At 39.6% G+C, this 19,895-nt stretch overlaps 1 protein-coding gene across 1 annotated transcript in view; it reads right to left on the bottom strand.

The window, feature by feature from the left end:
- Positions 1–8,152: 8,152 nt before the first annotated feature.
- LOC126457063 (NFX1-type zinc finger-containing protein 1-like) overlaps positions 8,153–19,895 on the bottom strand; it is a 283,116-nt gene continuing 271,373 nt past the window's right edge. The window contains exon 16 of the mRNA XM_050093061.1: positions 8,153–9,323. Within this exon, the coding sequence (XP_049949018.1) occupies positions 8,602–9,323 (722 nt within the window). The 3' untranslated portion in view covers positions 8,153–8,601. The remainder of the gene's footprint in view (positions 9,324–19,895) is intronic.

Below are 19,895 nucleotides of genomic sequence, written 5' to 3'. Positions count from 1 at the left end.
TGCCTTGTCGCTCCAAATTAGCATACAACTTGTCCTCAGTCTGTAAAAGGAGATGTTCGTGGAAAATGACATCCATATCATATTCAGACTTTTATGGGAGGTTATAGTGATAGGAGTATCATCCAACTAGTAGCTGGCGAGCAGTCCCGTGACTGAGCAGGGGAGGCCTTTCTAAGCAGAATAGAACTACCTTCCATTTCTGATATCACTGTCACTTCCCCAAGCCCGTCCTTAAGATGTTCAATGAAGAACAAAGGCTTTGTGGTCAAATAGGAATCCCCAGCTGTCCTAGGCCAAACCAAGTACAGGTGGGGGCAGGATTTCTCACATTCTCTCTGAGCCCCATGTTGCTCCCATGCCATAGCCAGGGAAGTTAACATTTTGAGGTCATACCTCTCCATGTTGTTGATGTTTTTGCCTCAGAACAGACTGCTGGGGCTGTGCAGCCACCAGAAAAAGAAAGTTTAATTCACTCTATGTGCCCATCTTCCACCATGGTACCACTGACTCCAAACAGGAGCTCTCTCCATGGGCACAACCCAGCCACAGCAACGGTTACCTGGCCAGTAAGCTTTTGCCTAGGGTGCCCAGGTACTATGGGCACGTATACTCCTGGTCTTGTGTGGGATGTTTCCAGCTCAGGCACCAACAGCGCGGTCCCTGCATGGTCAGCGAGCTATAGGTACTGATGACTGCCACCCACAATGGAATTGCTACTGTGGTGGTATTTGAGCATAATACCGTTGCAAGCAAGATGGGTGCTGGGTGCAGAAAGAGAAAAACACAAAGGTGGAGTATATGCTGCACTGGGTGACCTTCCCTGTATGATCTGAACTTCTGTAAAATTTAGAAATGAAATATCAGGTTTCACTCAACAAGAGGACCATATAATTAGTAATTAAAAGTTGTAAGAGGGCTGGAAGATAAGAAAACAAGTGTCTGAAACACAAACCAGATCCAAGCACAATTGTCACTGAGAAAACCATCCAATGGATAAGATAGAGAGAAAAGAAGAATAATAGAAAGACAGACTTGCAGCACGGAAAGGGAAGGAGTTTCCCTGCAATACATCCTACGTTCCCGTAACCCTCATGGCCTCAACCTTCGTTAGTCACTGTCCTCACCCATCCAGCCTCCGCCCTGTTCCCATTCCAGCACTATACAGTCGTCATTTCACTGACACACCCAGTCTTTAAATTTCTTTTATTTCTCTCCTTTCCGCTACTTACCCCCTCCCTCTTCTGCACCTTCTCTCCTGCCCTCCATCTAAACTGCAACACTTCACTGTCCACCACTCCCACCATACTATTCCTCTCCCTCCCCGCCACAGCCTCCTCCTTACCCCCACCTAGTTGCCACTCCCATCATGCACTGGTGCTGCTGTTGGCAGTGTGGTTTCAACTCTCTGAGACTGCCGATGTGAGTGCAAGTTGCGTTTACGTGAGTGTGTGTGTATGTGTTTCTACTGCTGACAAAGGCATTCATAGCCGAAAGCTTTAATTGTGTGACTCTTTTTGTTGTGACCATCGCGACTCAGCATCTACATCTACGTCTACATCTACGTCCATACTCCGCAAGCCACCTGACGGTGTGTGGCGGAGGGTACCTTCAGTACCTCTATCGGTTCTCCCTTCTATTCCAGTCTCGTATTGTTCGTGGAAAGAAGGACTGTCGGTATGCCTCTGTGTGGGCTCTAATCTCTCTGGTTTTATCCTCATGGTCTCTTCGCGAGATATACGTAGGAGGGAGCAATATACTGCTTGACTCTTCGGTGAAGGTATGTTCTCGAAACTTCAATAAAAGCCCGTACCGAGCTACTGAGCGTCTCTCCTGCAGAGTCTTCCACTGGAGTTTATCTATCATCTCCGTAACGCTTTCGCGATTACTAAATGATCCTGTAACGAAGCGCGCTGCTCTCCGTTGGATCTTCTCTATCTCTTCTATCAACCCTATCTGGTACGGATCCCACACTGCTGAGCAGTATTCAAGCAGTGGGCGAACAAGCGTACTGTAACCTACTTCCTTTGTTTTCGGATTGCATTTCCTTAGGATTCTTCCAATGAATCTCAGTCTGGCATCTGCTTTACCGACGATCAACATTATATGATCATTCCATTTTAAATCACTCCTAATGCGTACTCCCAGATAATTTATGGTATTAACTGCTTCCAGTTGCTGACCTGCTATTTTGTAGCTAAATGATAAAGGATCTATCTTTCTGTATATTCACAGCACATTACACTTGTCTACATTGAGATTCAATTGCCATTCCCTGCACCATGCGTCAATTCGCTGCAGATCCTCCTGCATTTCAATACAATTTTCCATTGTTACAACCTCTCGGTACACCACAGCATCATCTGCAAAAAGCCTCAGTGAACTTCCGATGTCATCCACCAGGTCATTTATGTATATTGTGAATAGCAACGGTCCTATGACACTCCCCTGCGGCACACCTGAAATCACTCTTACTTCGGAAGACTTCTCTCCACTGAGAATAACATGCTGCGTCCTGTTATCTAGGAACTCCTCAATCCAATCACACAATTGGTCTGATAGTCCATATGCTCTTACTTTGTTCATTAAACGGCTGTGGGGAACTGTATCGAACGCCTTGCGGAAGTCAAGAAACACGGCATCTACCTGTGAACCCGTGTCTAAAAACCTCCGATGTATGGTGAGTAGCAACTTTCCTTCTCTGGTATTGTTACATTCCATCCTGGATTTTCCATTGTTTGAAAATCTTGTTTAATTTTTAAAAGCTCTGAAATGAGAGAGATGTTCTTCTCACTGAAAAAGGTGGAGCTGATACACAGCTGTCGCATCCTACCTGGCTGTTAAATTTGTCATTTTCGGTCGACATCACATCCCACATGTAAGAATGAAACTGAAATCTCAGGTCAGAGGAAGTTGACGCTGTTTCAAGCACAACTGGAAGGAGAAAACATCTCTCATTTTCACTGTTTTAGCGAGTTTTATGCTACAATGCTCAAAGACGTTAACCTTGGTTTTCTGAATATATACATATATGTGACTTGAAGAAACATTTTTTGGAGAGATTTTTAGACTTTCACAAATATGTGAGGACATTCTTTGTTCCAGAATCACTTTGATTTAGCCTTGATGATATGCCAGTGGAACTACACTTCGAGCTCACTGACTTGCAAGCAAATGACTTGTTGAAAGAGAACCACAGAGAATGAAAACTTCTTGAATTTTGCATTTACTTACCTGATGAGTTTCTGAAAAAAAAAATTGTTTGGAACAACTTAGGTTTGTGAGCAAACCTTTTTGAAAATGAGGTATGTTAAAGTCAGCGTATTGAATGAGGCTGACTGATGAATATTTGAAAACAATTCTCTTGATTCGATATAGCAATACCAAACCGAACATTGATGAGAACCTTAAGGGGACACAGTCGCGAGGGAACTCCCATAAGGAATCAATGCTAAAACAAGTAAATGTCAGGTACACTTTCTGAAGTAACTAATGGAGATAAAGACCTGAAACTTTTACAGTGTACAGCTGAAACATCATTCTCAAATCACATAAAATGGTTAATGTATTTTATATATTTCATGAGTAATCATTTTTTCGTTCTATAAGACAAAAAATTAAAACTTTTCTAAACACCTTGGAGCTTGTAAATCTGTTCTTTTTATCACTACTGGTCTATTTTTTTATCTAATTAATCATCGTTGTATTAACAAGAGATACTGTAAGTCTGATGACTGTAGCAGTCATAGTTTTTGAGAAAAGTGTAGCAGAAGATCAAAAAATGTAGTTTTGAGAAAAATGGTATTACAGTTTTACATGCAAGAAAGTAATGTACAATGTCATACACACACACTTTTAAAACATTCCAGGGCTATACTGTGGCTCAGCTTCTTGATCTTTATCTTCTTTTCTTTGATCTTCTGGCTATCCAGGCCTCCTTGGTAGCATTTCCTGCAGAAATATCAGCATAACAGATACGGTCCATGTCAATCTCTTTCAGTCCCCTTTCAGTATTGATACCATCCTTTGTTCGCAAGAGTCTTAATACATCAGTCTTCTTTGACACACCAGCACTGAAGCACATCACTGCATCATGAACACGAAATTTTAGTGTTTTTTTTTTTCCAACAAAAAAAGTTTTTGGTAGCCTTGTCCAAATGACAGAATTCAAACTTTCATTTGGGTTTTGAGTTTTTCCATGGAGACACTTTTTCAAGAGCTCTTGCTGGCTAAGGTCTCTGAAAATGGGTTCCACAGCTAGCAGGATTTTTTCTGGAATTGAATGTTCGTGCTTATAGCTGGAAGATGTAGCTGGGTTGTTGAATTTGCACCAGCTGTCAGGTCCCCTTGGGCAAAGGTTATGTTGTGGTTCCTCATCTGTTGAAATTTTATGAAAGAATATAGCCCAGATGGCTCTCCTCATTGCTTCTACATTGTTGCAGTTATTTCTAATGGCCATACCATAATAAGTCTGGATCCTGTCTATTTCAGACTTTGTCAGGCCCCCTTTACCACCTAACTTTTTTTCCTTACATATCTTTAGAAGCCATGATCCCATTCTTTTCTGTACATGTCCTGTACATTCCAGTTTCTTAATTTTGACTCTAGGCCCATAAGGTTTATCTTCTGCCACTTTCTGATATGCCTTACTGTCCCCGTCCCCACAGACCTTTTGAAAATGTTGGGACTCGGACCAGTATTTCCAACTTTATGCAAGTGGCCGCCATATCTGCTTTGATTACCTGTATAACATCATGGACAGACCCAAACTTCCATATCTTCCAATGTCTGTTTCCCACAGTGCTTGCTCAATTATGTGATTCCCACACAAGCAGACTAACTTAATTTTATCATCAGCCCGCCTTGGCTTTGGCACGAAATGTGTTAGTGCAGTGTCTGTATTTGACAAGAATCTGTAAAATTCAATACATGGATGTCTGAAGGAACGTAATGTCTAACCTTACAGACACTGTCAAATATGGGCACCGCAATAATGTATTTCATGCCAAATCCAAGGCAATCTGACAATAAAACTAAATACATACCTCCCTGTGATCAGATAGCGAAACTGGTTAAGGCATCTGTTTGCATAAAGTGGGAAATTCAGGTTCTAATTCCTGTCTGGCACAAATTTTCTTTCCATTTATTTCTAATAAATTGTGTAGCTGTGCTGGTACTGTGTTCGCAATTTGCGGATACATTTCGTGATTTAATGTATCTATAAATTGCCTGCAGCAAAAATGAACATTGTCATATTTACAGGGATTCAGATTTGTGCTTATGAATCATCTCTGTAATACAGGCATGTCGATTGAAGATATCTATACCAACTCTAGAATTATGCCTCTGAATTGCTTTGATCTCTTTCATTAATCCCACCTGGCGGGAGTTCCAAACACTCCAGCAATACTCATGAATGGGTCACCCAAGTGTTTTATGTGTGATCTCCTTTATAGCTTTATACACGAGCTAAACTTTCCTAAAATTTCCCAATAAACCGAAGTCGACCATTTCACCTTCACTACTATCGTCCTTACAAGCTCATTCCATTTCATATTGCTTTGCAACATTATGCCTAGATATTTCATCAATGTGACTATGTCAAGCAACACACTGCTAATGCTTTATTTGAACATTACAAGATTGTTTTCCTTATTCATCTGCATTAACATGATTTTTTCTACATTTATAGCAAGCTGCCATTCATCACACCAACTAGAATTTCTGTCCAAGTCATCTTTTATCCTCCTACAGTCACTCAACTATGGCACCTTCCCATACACCATGGCAAAATTAGCAAACAGCTGCAGATTGTTGCTCACCCTGCCTGACAGATCATTTATCACCCTGCCTGACAGATCATTTATGTATACAGAGACCCCTGTTTGATCTAAGGTCACAGATTTCTCTTTCTTGCATAATCTGTGAGGATAACTCCTCGAAAATCCAATTGTTTGCATTAATTTCTGGATGGTAGATGGTGAACTCAAAATTTGTCCGCTGTAATGAGATTGTTGAAAAATTCATTCTCTTGTTGGTGGACATTTTCAACATCTCCGCTGCAGATGTCATATGCTGCTCCCTGCTCCACTGGACCAATACTTTTACCACATGCAGTATGTTGTGAGCTGATCCTACAGCAGTACCAACCTCTGACAATTGTTTCAATGGTAATGCATCTTTCAGAGACAACAACAAAGCTTCCAACTTTGTGCTGATCCTTGGTTCATCTACTGAGGTCATACAGGTCTGGAATATGCATTAAGCAGCAGCACATTGTTATACAGTTTTCCACCTTATTTACTGGCCCATGATCTCTACATACATATAAAATTTCTGTTTCATTAATACTTTTCTTCATTAATTTTCCTTGCAAATGCAAATTATGAATCCCTGCATCTGTAGCCATGTTACTCACTGCAGCAAATGCAAATTAGGAATCCCTGCATCTGTAGCCATGTTACTCACTGCAGCAGCCATATTGCTTCTTTTCACTACAGTAATACTGCCAAACAATGCACCTCTGAAAGAATTTTATGGAAAAAATTGTGTTTACAATGCATAATTATACATTCAGATATTCATTTTGTGTAAGTTCCTATGGGGCCAAACTGCTGAGGCCATTGGGCCCTAGGCTTACACACTATATAATCTAACTTTTGCTAAGGGCAACACACACATCCATGCCCGAGGGAGGACTTGAACCTCTGATGGGGAGCCACGCTAACCATGGCAAGGTGCCTAGACCGTGCAGCTACCCCACCCGGCGATATTAATACAGTTCTTGTTGAAGATATCAGCCTTATGACCGTCCGTAGTTTAACTCCTACATCTACATCTACATTGATACTCCGCAAGCCACCCAACGGTGTGTGGCGGAGGGCACTTTACGTGCCACTGTCATTACCTCCCTTTCCTGTTCCAGTCGCGTATGGTTCGCGGGAAGAACGACTGTCTGAAAGCCTCCGTGCGCGCTCTAATCTCTCTAATTTTACATTCGTGATCTCCTCGGGAGGTATAAGTAGGGGGAAGCAATATATTCGATACCTCATCCAGAAACGCACCCTCTCGAAACCTGGACAGCAAGCTACACCGCGATGCAGAGCGCCTCTCTTGCAGAGTCTGCCACTTGAGTTTATTAAACATCTCCGTAACGCTATCACGGTTACCAAATAACCCGGTGACGAAACGCGCCGCTCTTCTTTGGATCTTTTCTATCTCCTCCGTTAACCCGACCTGGTACGGATCCCACACTGATGAGCAATACTCAAGTATAGGTCGAACGAGTGTTTTGTAAGCCACCTCCTTTGTTGATGGACTACATTTTCTAAGCACTCTCCCAATGAATCTCAACCTGGTACCCGCCTTACCAACAATTACTTTTATATGATCATTCCACTTCAAATCGTTCCGTACGCATACTCCCAGATATTTTACAGAAGTAACTGCTACCAGTGTTTGTTCCGCTATCATATAATCATACAATAAAGGACCCTTCTTTCTATGTATTCGCAATACATTACATTTGTCTATGTTAAGGGTCAGTTGCCACTCCCTGCACCAAGTGCCTATCCGCTGCAGATCTTCCTGTATTTCGCTACAATTTTCTAATGCAGCAACTTCTCTGTATACTACAGCATCATCCGCGAAAAGCCGCATGGAACTTCCGACACTATCTATCTCCTGAAAGGAGAGACACTTGTTAGTTGGAATGAAATTAGTGAAGAGAACAAGAATCACGTTTCATTTTTTCATTTAAAATTCATCTGACTATAAGCTCCCCCCCCCCCCCCCCCCCCTTTCTCCTGTAGATGCAGCACATCTAAGATTAAGTCAATTAAAATGAAACATTAAAATTTAGATACCATTTGCCCATCAGTATTTTTTCGTGTGTATTCTACTTTTTCTTTGGTCCATATCACCAGTTTATTAATTTGGTCTTTTATCTGTTAGGCAACTGATTAGGTTTATTTTTCTGTTTAGGCACAAAAGCACAGCTTGCTCCCTTTTTATGTCCCCGGTATTTGTATTACTTCATAATCTTTTAATACATCATAGTTATGTCCTGGTGATGTGTTAGTACACCTTTAAATTTAATGTTATAAGAGGAAGAGTACTTTAATAATATCAAGTTTCAGGAACGCAAAAAATAGTATGTCTTTCAGTTTTCTTTAATTAGTACAAGTGCTTGATTTTCATATAGTGGTAAACATTGCACATAATACTGCTACCATAAGTATCACACAAGTAACGGCACAGACATTTGGTGGAATCTAATGAGCTATTTACATTCACCATACAATGATTAAAAGAAGTTGCTTCATTTCATACAGGAACCAGTTACAGTTTACACAGCATAAAAAAGTAAATACTTGTAAAAACAATATTCACACTGATGCAGTCTTAGGTTATCATCAAATTTGGGCATAGGCTTATAACAACGTAATCTACATTAACCATACATAAATAAAGTTCATGCTTACAGATAAACAAGTTCCCATGAAAAAAAATGTTCACATAGTAGGATAAGGTGGATGCACTGACCCATCAAGCCCCTCAGCGAGGCTATTGTTACTATGCAACCAACGGCTGCCACCATCAATTCTAACCCCAAGCAGGGCGTGTTGACCCATCAAGTTCCCCAGCATGACGATTGTCGTCTAGCAACCGATGGCTACTACCACCAATTCGTGCCCCACAATCCGGACACTTTCCTACTTCCATTGCTCCTCCACATTCTCCAATAGCATAGTAATGTCCATTTGGGCATTTGTACCAATGACCAGGTGTTAAACCTACTGCTTTCACAATCTCTCTCCTTATTGTTTCAATATCAAGTGGGGCAACAGCCTTCAACTGTTTGTTCAATTTATCCAAAATTTCTTTCAGTTTTTGGTCATTTGCTGGTGTGTAACTTTCAATAGATTTTACTACTTGCAAAGCTTTTTTGTGTAAATCCTTAATAACATCATTAGATCGGGATGATTTGAAATCATCGCTGCTCTCAATACTGCGGAACTGAGCTCCTCTCATGAATCTGCTTACTTCCAAATTGAAATCATTTACTTCCTGTTGACTCATATTTATATTCCTTGTTCTCATCAAATACACCAGCCTGTCAAACTGCTTCATAAGTTTTTTACATGGTTCTCCATTCAAAGCTTTATGAAAGAGTTCCACAGTTTCAAGAAGTTTTGAGACAAACTCTATTTTAATTGATAGTGAGTCGAGGTCTGTTTTTGAAAGGAATATTCGTCTTTTTCCCTGTACATTTTGTAGGTTAGATTGCAGTAATGTTAGAATCTTCTGTATTTCGCTGCTTTCTCCTGTAAAACCAACAATGTATTCATTATATAAAATAATGAAACATAATTAAATAGATATTATGTACAAAACTCTCACACAGTAAATACTAATTTTAGAAACCACCATTCAAACAGGCGGTATTAAAATATTGGTAGATATTTTGCACTTGAAACAGTACTCATCCAGGTCAAAGGCTTTAGCAGTATTATTGATAGATCAAAATACTGATTGCAAAGGGGTTCCTGAAGCACTCTCTGACAGCATTGTCTGAGTAATGAATGACTTTGTCTGGCAGTACTGGCAATTTAGAAACAGCACCCCTCAAGGCACAATATATTGGCAAAAGCTATGTGGGAGAGGGAGGTTTAATTTAAGAAAACCGCAAGCATGCATGCGCGCGAGCACACACACACACACACACACACACACACACACACACACACACATATACTGAAGCAAGTTTACCTACACTTTTAACATTGAGGGATGTTTTGGATGTAAGTGCCAGTTGATATTAAGCAAATGCAAATGGATTTTTACAACTATTTTCTCACTGCACGAGAGCCTATACTGTAATCTACTCAATATAACGTCCACCATAATGCACTTGCAACCAGCAGCCTATTTCTTAGTTCCATTCACTTACAAATCTGTCACCTACTTTGCAAACTACTACAGAATATCTATTTTGGCATCTACTATTATACTGGTGATGGCAGATAAAATGGAGTTAGTAATCAAATGGCACTGGTAATCAAGCTATTTGCAGATGTGATGAGATACTCATATTTTGTTTGTAAGATCATATGCGAATGGGCACTGAAACGCAAAATCATCTACTGAGCTTGTCGCATCTTTTTGTTTCGAATTATGCAACAAGTTTTAATTAAGGTCTCTCATTAGATCTCAGAATTGATTGTGTTTGTTACCCGGGGGCAAAAATTCCACAAGCAATAACCCTTGCTTGCTGCAATATGTTGTGTACAGGAAGTTTTGAGCTTGTACGATTTGGATGAACTTCACTTTTTTTTAAGCGATGTCGAATGCCTCTGTTTCAGGGACTGCTGTTTTCATCCTGGCAGGTAACATGGGCAACATATTTTAAGTCTCTAGTGACCATCTGGATTAAAAATTAGTTATGTTATTTATTTATTTACACTACACATCTAGTTCCGTAGGACAAAATTGAGGAGCAAATCTCCAAGGTCATGGAACATGTCAGTACATGAAATTACAACATAAAAGTAATAACAGATGAAATAAAATGTTTATGAACCCAAAAAAGTCAAGCCATAAGTTTAAGCAAATGCAATCAACAATATAATATAAGAATCAGCTTAATTTTTCAAAGAACTCCTCAACAGAATACAGGGAGTGACCCATGAGGAAACTCTCCAGTTTTGATTTGAAAGTGCCTGGATTACTGCTAAGATTTTTGAATTCTTGTGGTAGCTTACTGAAAATGGATGCAGCAGTATACTGCACACCTTTCTGCACAAGAGTTAAGGAAGTGTGATCCACATGCAGATTGGATTTCTGCTGAGTATTTGGATTTCTGCTGAGTATTAACTGTGTGAAAGCTGCTACTTCTTGGGAATAAGCTGATACTGTTAACAAGAAATGACAGTAGAAATATATATAAGGGAGGGAGGGAGGGTGGGAGGCAGGCAATGTCAAAATACCTAGACCAGTGAACAGGGGTCAACAAGAGGTTCGCTAACTTACACCACTTATTGCCCGAACTGCCCATTTCCCAGCCAAAAATATCCTTTTAGGATGGGAAGAGTCACCTCAAACTATAGTACCATATGACATGAGTGAATGAAAATAAGCAAAGTAGACTAATTTTTGGTTCAAACGATCACTTACTTCAGATACCGTTCGAATAGTAAAAATGGCAGCATTAAGTCTTTGAACATGGTCCTGAACGTGGGTTTTCCCTGACAGTTTACTATCTATCTGAACATCTAGAAATTTGAAATATCCAGTTTCACTGATCATATGCCAATTCTGAAAAATTAAAATGTCAGGTTTTGTTGAACTGTGTGTTAGAAACTGTAAAAACTGAGTCTCACTATGATTTAGTGTTAGTTTATTTTCTACAAGCCATGAACTTATGTCATGAACTGCACTATTTGAAACACAGCCAATGTTGCACACAACATCCTTTATACCAAGCTAGTGTCATCAGCAAACAGAAATATTTTAGAATTACCCATAATTATAGAGGGCATATAATTTATTTAAATAAGTACTAATAAGAAAATTCGAAGTCCTGGCCACTTGAATGGTTTTATGCAACTCAGCATTATCAGTACGAGGAATGGGAACAGCTTCCAGTAGTTTAAGCATTCGACTTTTTATAAAGAACACTTACTGCAACTAGAATAAAGCCATTAGATGAGGACAAAGTTTCCATTGTCTTGAGCTTTTTTCATCAGATTTCTGCACTAAGTCGTAAGCAATGACAGATCGTTGTCTCCTTTGCACTTCATCATGAACCATCTTTAAATGCTCTAACTCATTTTCTTACCATTCCATCACTGAAACTAATTTGGCAATGCATTTTCACTGTTTTTATTTCTTTCGGACATTTACGACAAATTGCTTAATGTATTTAACACTTGGCATGATTTTCAATTAACTTAGGCATTTTAAAGTAGCATAAACAAAAACAAATAAGAATGTTTCCATTACAGTGTCCGTGGGTAGCCAACAGACTTGGTACTCAGCACACATCGCCACCAGCAGAGACCATATTTAAAAAGGGCCTTCTCTCTCTTTTCTTTCTTTTTTTCTGTATTTTCTCAGCACAATTACAGCTCCAGCATCAGTGTATACAAGCTAACAATGTAAAATACACTACTGGCCATTAAAATTGCTACACCAAAAAGAAATGCAGATGATAAACGGGTATGGACAAATATATTATACTAGAAATGACAAGTGATTACATTGCATAGATCCTGAGAAATCAGTACCCAGAACAACCACCTCTGGCCATAATAACGGCCTTGATATGCTTGGGCATTGAGTCAAACAGAGCTTGGACGACGTGTACAGGTACAGCTGCCCATGCAGCTTCAACACGATACCACAGTTCATCAAAGGTAGTGAATAGCGTATTGTGATGAGCCAGTTGCTCGGCCACCTTGACCAGACATTTTCAGTTGGTGAGAGATCTGGAGAATGTGCTGGCCAGGGCAGCAGTCGAACATTTTCTGTATCCAGAAAGGTCCGTACAGGACCTTCAACATGCGGTCGTGCATTATCCTGCTGAAATGCAGGGTTTCACAGGGATCGAATGACGAGTAGAGCCACAGGTCATAACACATCTGAAATGTAACGTCCACTGTTCAAAGTGTTGTCAATGTGAACAAGAGGTGACCGAGACATGTAACCAATGGCACCCCATACCATCACGCCGGGTGATACACCAGTATGGCGATGACGAATACACGCTTCCATTGTGCGTTCACCACGATGTCGCCAAACACGGATGTGACCATCATGATGCTGTAAACCGAACCTGGATTCATCCGAAAAAATGACGTTTTGCCATTCTTGCACCCAGGTTAGTTGTTGAGTACACCATCGCAGGCGATCCTGTCTGTGATGCAGCATCAATGGTAACCGCAGCCATGGTCTCCGGGCTGATAGTCCATGCTGCTGCAAACGTCGGCGAACTGTTCGTGCAGATGGTTGCTGTCTTGCTAACGTCCCCATCTGTTGACTTAGGGATCGAGTTGTGGCTCCACGATCCCTTACAGCCATGTCGATAAGATGCCTGTCATCTCGACTGCTGGTGATACCGAGGCCGTTGGGATCCAGCACGGCGTTCTGTATTACCCTCCTGAACCTACCGATTCCATATTCTGCTAACCGTCTGTGGATCTCAACCAATGCGAGCAGCAATCGCGATAGGCTACAATCAGACCTTTATGAAAGTCGGAAATGTGATGGTACACATTTCTCATCCTTACACAAGGCATCACAACAACGTTTCACCCGGCAACGCCGGTCAATTGCTGTTTGTGTAAGAGATATTGGTTGGAAACTTTCCTCATGTCAGCACATTGTAGGTGTCACTACCAGCGCCAACCTTGTGTGAATGCTCTGAAAAGCTAATCATTTGCATATCACAGCATCTTCTTCCTGTCAGTTAAATTTCGCGTCTGTAGCACGACATCTTCGTGGTGTAGCAATTTTAATGGCCAGTAGTGCAGAACGACTTTTTCTCAGTTTATTGAATGTGTTTACGAAAAGTTACTTGAGAATAATGAAAATATCACAAATTATTTGACACTCATCAGAAATTATTCCTGTCAACTGATGGGACATCAGAATCAACACCAGGCAACAGAGGAGGAGCTCTGGTCACAAAAACAGAGCAACAAATGGAACAGACCTGGCAGCTCTGAGCCTCCCCTTTGGTGCTCCATTAAATCATACCATGCTCGTTCTGAGCATTCATACTCAGGGGTGACGTGATTGAGTGTGAAACATTGAAGCAAGTATGGGCATGCAACCCCCCCGCCCCCAATTTACAGACCTCTAGTCTACAACCTAATTTTTTGGGCTGTTGATTTTATATTGTTGGGAGATGTTTAGTAAAATAGTGATCCATTAATACAATTCCTGGCATTCAGTAGCTATGAAATTTCTATCTAAACACCGTTACTTTAATCTTACAGAGAAGAAAACAGCAACCAGTCACTGTTTTCTTCTCTGTAAGAATTAACCTACATTAATTGTACACAGCTACGGTCTCACCATGTCAGTTTTAGACAAAATAGCAACAGTTACTTTAATTTTACTTGTAACATTCTTAAAACGCTACAAATATAGGGCAAATAAATATTGGTGTATGAGAATCTTTTCAAATGAAATAGTCTCAAAATAAAGAATATATTCTGATAAACTTTCTATTGTTGTCAAACTTAATTTAATGGCATTTAAATTACACAATTTTTTTAAAGTTACTGAATAATTTTTTGTTTCCTCTGTGAAACAAAGCATGTCTGCTAACACTTTTTCTTTATTAACAATTCAAACACAGTCAATGACTTCTTGGTGTACTTAGCTCTAATCATTGCAGAAAAAAGTTGTCCACAGAGATATGGACTCCATTCAGAGACATAATTATGACCGCAAGTTGTAAGAACGCAGAATTTATGAGTGAAATTCATGAATATTAGAGTGTTTTTTGAAACAGATGTATAAAGTTAATGAATATAATAATATGGAACATTAATTTCTTTTCTTGGAGAGCAAGTCAGAGAGTCAAGAGTGCACTAAATGGTACTGTGAATATAGCTAACAGCAACTGCCTTTAAACTGAAAAATATAAATCACTGAATTTTCACCTAGTGAAAAATATTTTCACTAAGTTTAGTGCTTTACTTATTTGCTTATAAAAGCTGGCAAAAATACTGTGGTTCTGAGGCCAAAGGCTACAGAATAACAGTCACTGCCATTGGTGAATTCTGCAAAATCTCTACTCAAAAAGAGTCTTTACACATTTATCACATCAATATCCACCTCAGAATCTAAGGTCACTAACTCACACTTGTACAGTGGAGCTCAACTCAAAGGTGACTGGTTTGATACTGATGGTGAAAGGAATTTCACCACTAGCATTCTGATTGAGAAGAGCCACTGATCGCCACATTTTTGTATTACTGTCCAGGATAGCATTCAAAATCTCCCTACAGCATCAGATGGAGTGAACATATTATGCATTGTTGATGGTGATCCAATCTTTGGATGAGACGATAAGCTCAATGAAGTATGTCATGTCACTATGAGTAGTGTCATAATGTTTGGATTTTGTGATTGAAGTGCTCAAAACACAAAGCTGAATAGTAGTGTGTGATCTCAGCATACATTAACCGAACCTACTTGGTGTACAAGTTGCATGTAGATCAGTTATTGTATGTTACAACTGGTAGTTCTGGCAGACATTTTAATGGCTATTCATTTTTGTGATTAATCAGAACGAACAAAATAACAGCACATTATTTTACAACATTGTTATCGGTGTGTACTCCTCAAAATAGTTCACATTTTAGACTATTCACTGACCTGAAGCTTTTGGATTAGAAGAAAGACAACATGTAGAAGATTCTATGTGAGTGGTACTTCAATGACACTGCTAATGGATGGCTGGGAACATACTCAAGACATTGCATGTAACTTTTTATAACACACCTTGTAGACCACAAGATGGTTTACTGTCCGAAGTATATTAATATCATGCCAGTCACAAGTATGGATGAGGAGTGAATCCTTCACCAAGGTTTGTTTAAACAAGCCACTTCACCAGCTTTTCATGTCTACTTTCTAATGGAAGAAGGCTGCTACTGAAGTACAAAAAAAGTCACTTAACAACAAGAGAACTTGAGAGAGTTGGTTCAGTTAAATGGAACATGGTAGTGATGAAGATGGATATAAGTTTTCCTCTCACATGTTGCCAATAATGGTTTGCCAATATTATGATTAGAGTCCAGATTTTTATGTAATTGCATATTCTTTTCTTTCTTTGTACATAGGAAAACTGTAAATGTTCATAAATTAAGTTTCCTGCAATGGTATATTTCATCATGTAGGATTCCATTGGGGACCGTTTGTTCACAACGACTGTGGTTTAATTAAAACAGGAAGGAAGTCAGCACTCAGTCGTGATTCAATCTGCACGTTATTGCAGATCTAGGTTTCATCTACAGTATTGCTGTTATCAGTGCATACAAAGTGAGTCATGAAGACTCATCACGTGTTACTACACGACATTAGCGTGTACACAGCTAATTCAAACTAACTGAATTAAATTATGGTTGTGTAGTAAAATGGCCATTCACTAGCTTGTTGAGTCTACATGACATACTTCATACACACTGATAACAGCTATACTGTGCTGAAATCTAGATCTGCAATAAAGTGCAGAATGAATTGCAACAGACTGCTGATTTCTATCTTGTTTGACTATTCATGTTATCATTACATATTGCATTACAATTATGTGGTTTTATGTATTTTAACTGTATGCTACATAAAATCACTTATTATCCCTTTTTTACTGTTCTTCATACTTTCCCATCTACCCAATAGACTGCTCCATTAGAAAAATATCTGAATTGGAACAACCACAAAAGTTGAAGACAGACAGTAAATTATCTCTAAAAATCAAATTCAACTGTAATAAAACATGGCTGACTGCACTTTGAGTTGATTATGAAGGATGTGCTTCCACTTAATTTTCTAATATTTGGAGTTCTAGTTCAAAAGCAAAGCACATACAATAATGATACTGTGAGTATCATTGTGGTAGCCATTATTGTCTGTAGTGAAGGGCTTTGTATGCTGTTGAAAGTGGCAGTAGAGCAAACAAAAGACTAACAGCCTGAAACTTTCCAACTACTAGTGCTTGAGCCAATTCAAAATCAGCGGGTGCCTACGATAAGAAAAGTTTTCATGGCTGTCTGTATTCATGATACTTCCAGTTGCATCAAAATTATCATTTAAATTAAGATATTGGGAAGACTCTTTCAGTCCTGGCTGAGATATTGTTCTGTGGTGTGCATGAAACAAGCTGATCAGGTGCTCTATGAACTTCCAACTTCAGCACGTACATAGTGATATGCACAGAAAGAACAAAGCACATAATCCTGAAAGAAGCAATTTCTTTTGACACGGGTACAAAAAGACTTCAAATTCCACAAATGAATTTTTCCATAATATATCCTCAACTACCGTTTCTGCAAACATTCCATGGTATGTATTTCAAGTGCCAGAATATTGTTCATTTCAACAAAAGTACTCCAGGCAACGGATTCCTGACAAACCAAATTTAGGGGGGGGGGGGGGGGGGGGGGGGGGGGGGGGGAAAGGACTTGTGCTACCAGAAGACTAAACAGTGTGCGGCACTATATATTTAACAAGCACATATGGATAGCCATGGAAGAAATAACAGATGTCGGTGTATCATTGGCAATCTCATTGTTGGCAAACCCAATAGGGAAGAAAACTCAAAACCATTACTAATCTGCAAATAGAATCTGTTGGAAAGCAAAGGTACCTTATTTTGTAAACGACAGTCTTAAAGTGGTTTCCTGCTTCATTCTCCAAGCCTTAGTGCATGTAGTCTCTCTGTTCTTGAGCAGTCTAATGACTTCTTTCACTACACTATAGCATTTCTGGGAAGAATTACCTTACATTGACCACTTTTTCCAATAAAATAACATTCTGCAGTAGCTGCCTCAAATCTACTACTGATATTGGAAAAAACAACACATTTTTTGTCTGTCACCTTTCCACTGATGTGGCAAGAGTCAAATAGTTCGCACTGGAGTGTGACGAACTGCCATCAGCAAAGTCACCCTGCCAATCAACACATGCTGCAGGGGTCACATAACTTGTGAGGCAGAGGGCTCCTGGGGTCATGGCCACAAGTGGAGCACTTTTTCCCTCAGGGCACAGCCCACAGCAGATGCTAAATGACCTAATCTTCTTGACCTCTTTACTTCTGTTCTCCTGTGAGATGAGTCTGGATCTATGGAGTTACCTTCTCTCTCTCCCCTGACAATACTCACTCATCAGGCATCACCATTCTATTGCTGCCCAATGATCGTCTATCAAGAGACATAAGTCGCAAGCTTAGCTTTAGGAACAACATGCTACTGGTGTCAATGCTGCCAGACACATCACTGAGAGCTGTCATTAAAGATTTTTGCTTCCTTTTGACGTATATATTTTAAAGGGATGCACACATCAGGTCACAGGGGCAGCTGAGATGGATCCAGAATTTTAAGCATGGACGGAACAACTCCGGGCTGAGAATTAAGATCTGCAGAGATGACTCATTACTAAGTGCAAAGCTAAATAGCAGCACTGTGCCCCCAGCTAGCCTCGTTTCTCAATTTCTGGGATTCTCACAGTGTTCTGTCCCGGCTTGTAATTAATGTTTCATTGGGTCCTCTGGTTCCCACCCTCATAGGTGAACCATGCAAAAACTTCCACACTTTCTTACAAAGCTAATTGATGTACATAAAATACTGTCACAAAGTGTTAGTGGGATTTGCCAAGCTTACGTTGCAAAGATAGGCTTGCACTTATGTAAATACCCAGGGCTCAGATATACCAAGACATTTGATGCCTTTCCAAAAGGACTAGTGGATAGATATGGAGGTAAGGACAGAGGCAAGTCTTCCATCCCATGCAGAATTGCAGGGAGGATTTAGAGCACTTCCCCACTGGAGTAAAATAAGAAAGCAATGAGGTACAACTCAATGAAGGAGAAGCTTGCTGTGTGGATGTATTAATTTATGGGATCGACCCACAAGTAGATGCTGAAGTGAAGCGTGCTTCACTAAGCACACTACGGAAGGCCATACAAATCACATTTTTCTGTCAGGAGGCCCAGCAATTCTTCCAATGCCACAGCAGTGTAAACCTCACTAGATGTACATTCACCGTTGAAGAGCATTGCACTTGTCGCTAAGCCCAAGTCACAAAGCTCCTGAATATTTGGAACTGGCATGTGGCTACCATTGAAAGATTGGACATGAGAGACCACACTGCCTGATTTTATGAAATCTACTGGCTAACCAAACAGGTTACCGAGATGCTCCAGGAAATGGATACAAGAATGCAATAATAGGTAAAGTGAATAATGGGAGTGGTTCTGTGCCTGCCCTTCATTCTCCTTCCTCAAACTGAATACAGTAAGAGAGAGAGGACCTCTCAGGCTTAAATATAACTATGCAAGGTAAAACCAATGGTAGATATGTTACCTTTATCATTGATACAGGCTCACAAATAAAAGTTTTGTTCATTAACCTAATCACATATGATTTGTTGTAGGAAAATTTTTGACAAAATATTTTTGTATCTCACATATACACAATTATTTACTAATCAAGAAGAAATTTATTTGTCTAGGGACTTACAACACCTACACACACTCCCACATCATTACACTGTTTTTGGTGCACCATGAGTCATTTTTAGTTCTTCATAAATATTCACACATAGTTTAGCTGTGTATGGAATACTGTGAAACCTTTGTCACATTAAGGGCAACTTCACATGTATTACATTCAAAATAGATTTCCCGATGATGTCGTTGACTGTAACAAATTTTACACCTTCTAGAGAATGCAGTTGTCTTTTAAGTCGGTGATAGTTTCAGTGAAAAATGTCGCCAGCTTCTAGCTTTTTGCTGCATTAAGAGTTTGTTTATGTTATGATGGACTCAATAAACGGTGTTGCTGGAAAATAATTCATGACTAAGTTCTGTAATGACTAGTGTACAATTCATACAATTAGTGCCAGCTAATAGTATAGATGCAGAACTATCATAGAAAGCACTGAGCTACAGAACAGTCTCAAGTTATATTTACAACACTGTGACAGCTGCTGCTATCATTGTACGTGAATGAGTTAAATCAACTTGCAGTCACAAACACAAACCATTATGTTGTAAACTGAGCATACTGGGAATAATTATTTAAATAAAAATAAATTTTAATATAACATATTTTTATATCAGAATAATTATTGAAATAGTAATAAATTTTTAACATAACACATTTTTA

The sequence above is a fragment of the Schistocerca serialis genome, chromosome 2, assembly GCF_023864345.2.
Source record: "Schistocerca serialis cubense isolate TAMUIC-IGC-003099 chromosome 2, iqSchSeri2.2, whole genome shotgun sequence".
NCBI classification, from domain to species: Eukaryota; Metazoa; Arthropoda; class Insecta; order Orthoptera; family Acrididae; genus Schistocerca; species Schistocerca serialis.
Note: the sequence above shows the minus strand (reverse complement) of the source record. Positions and strands in the feature narration are given on the sequence as shown.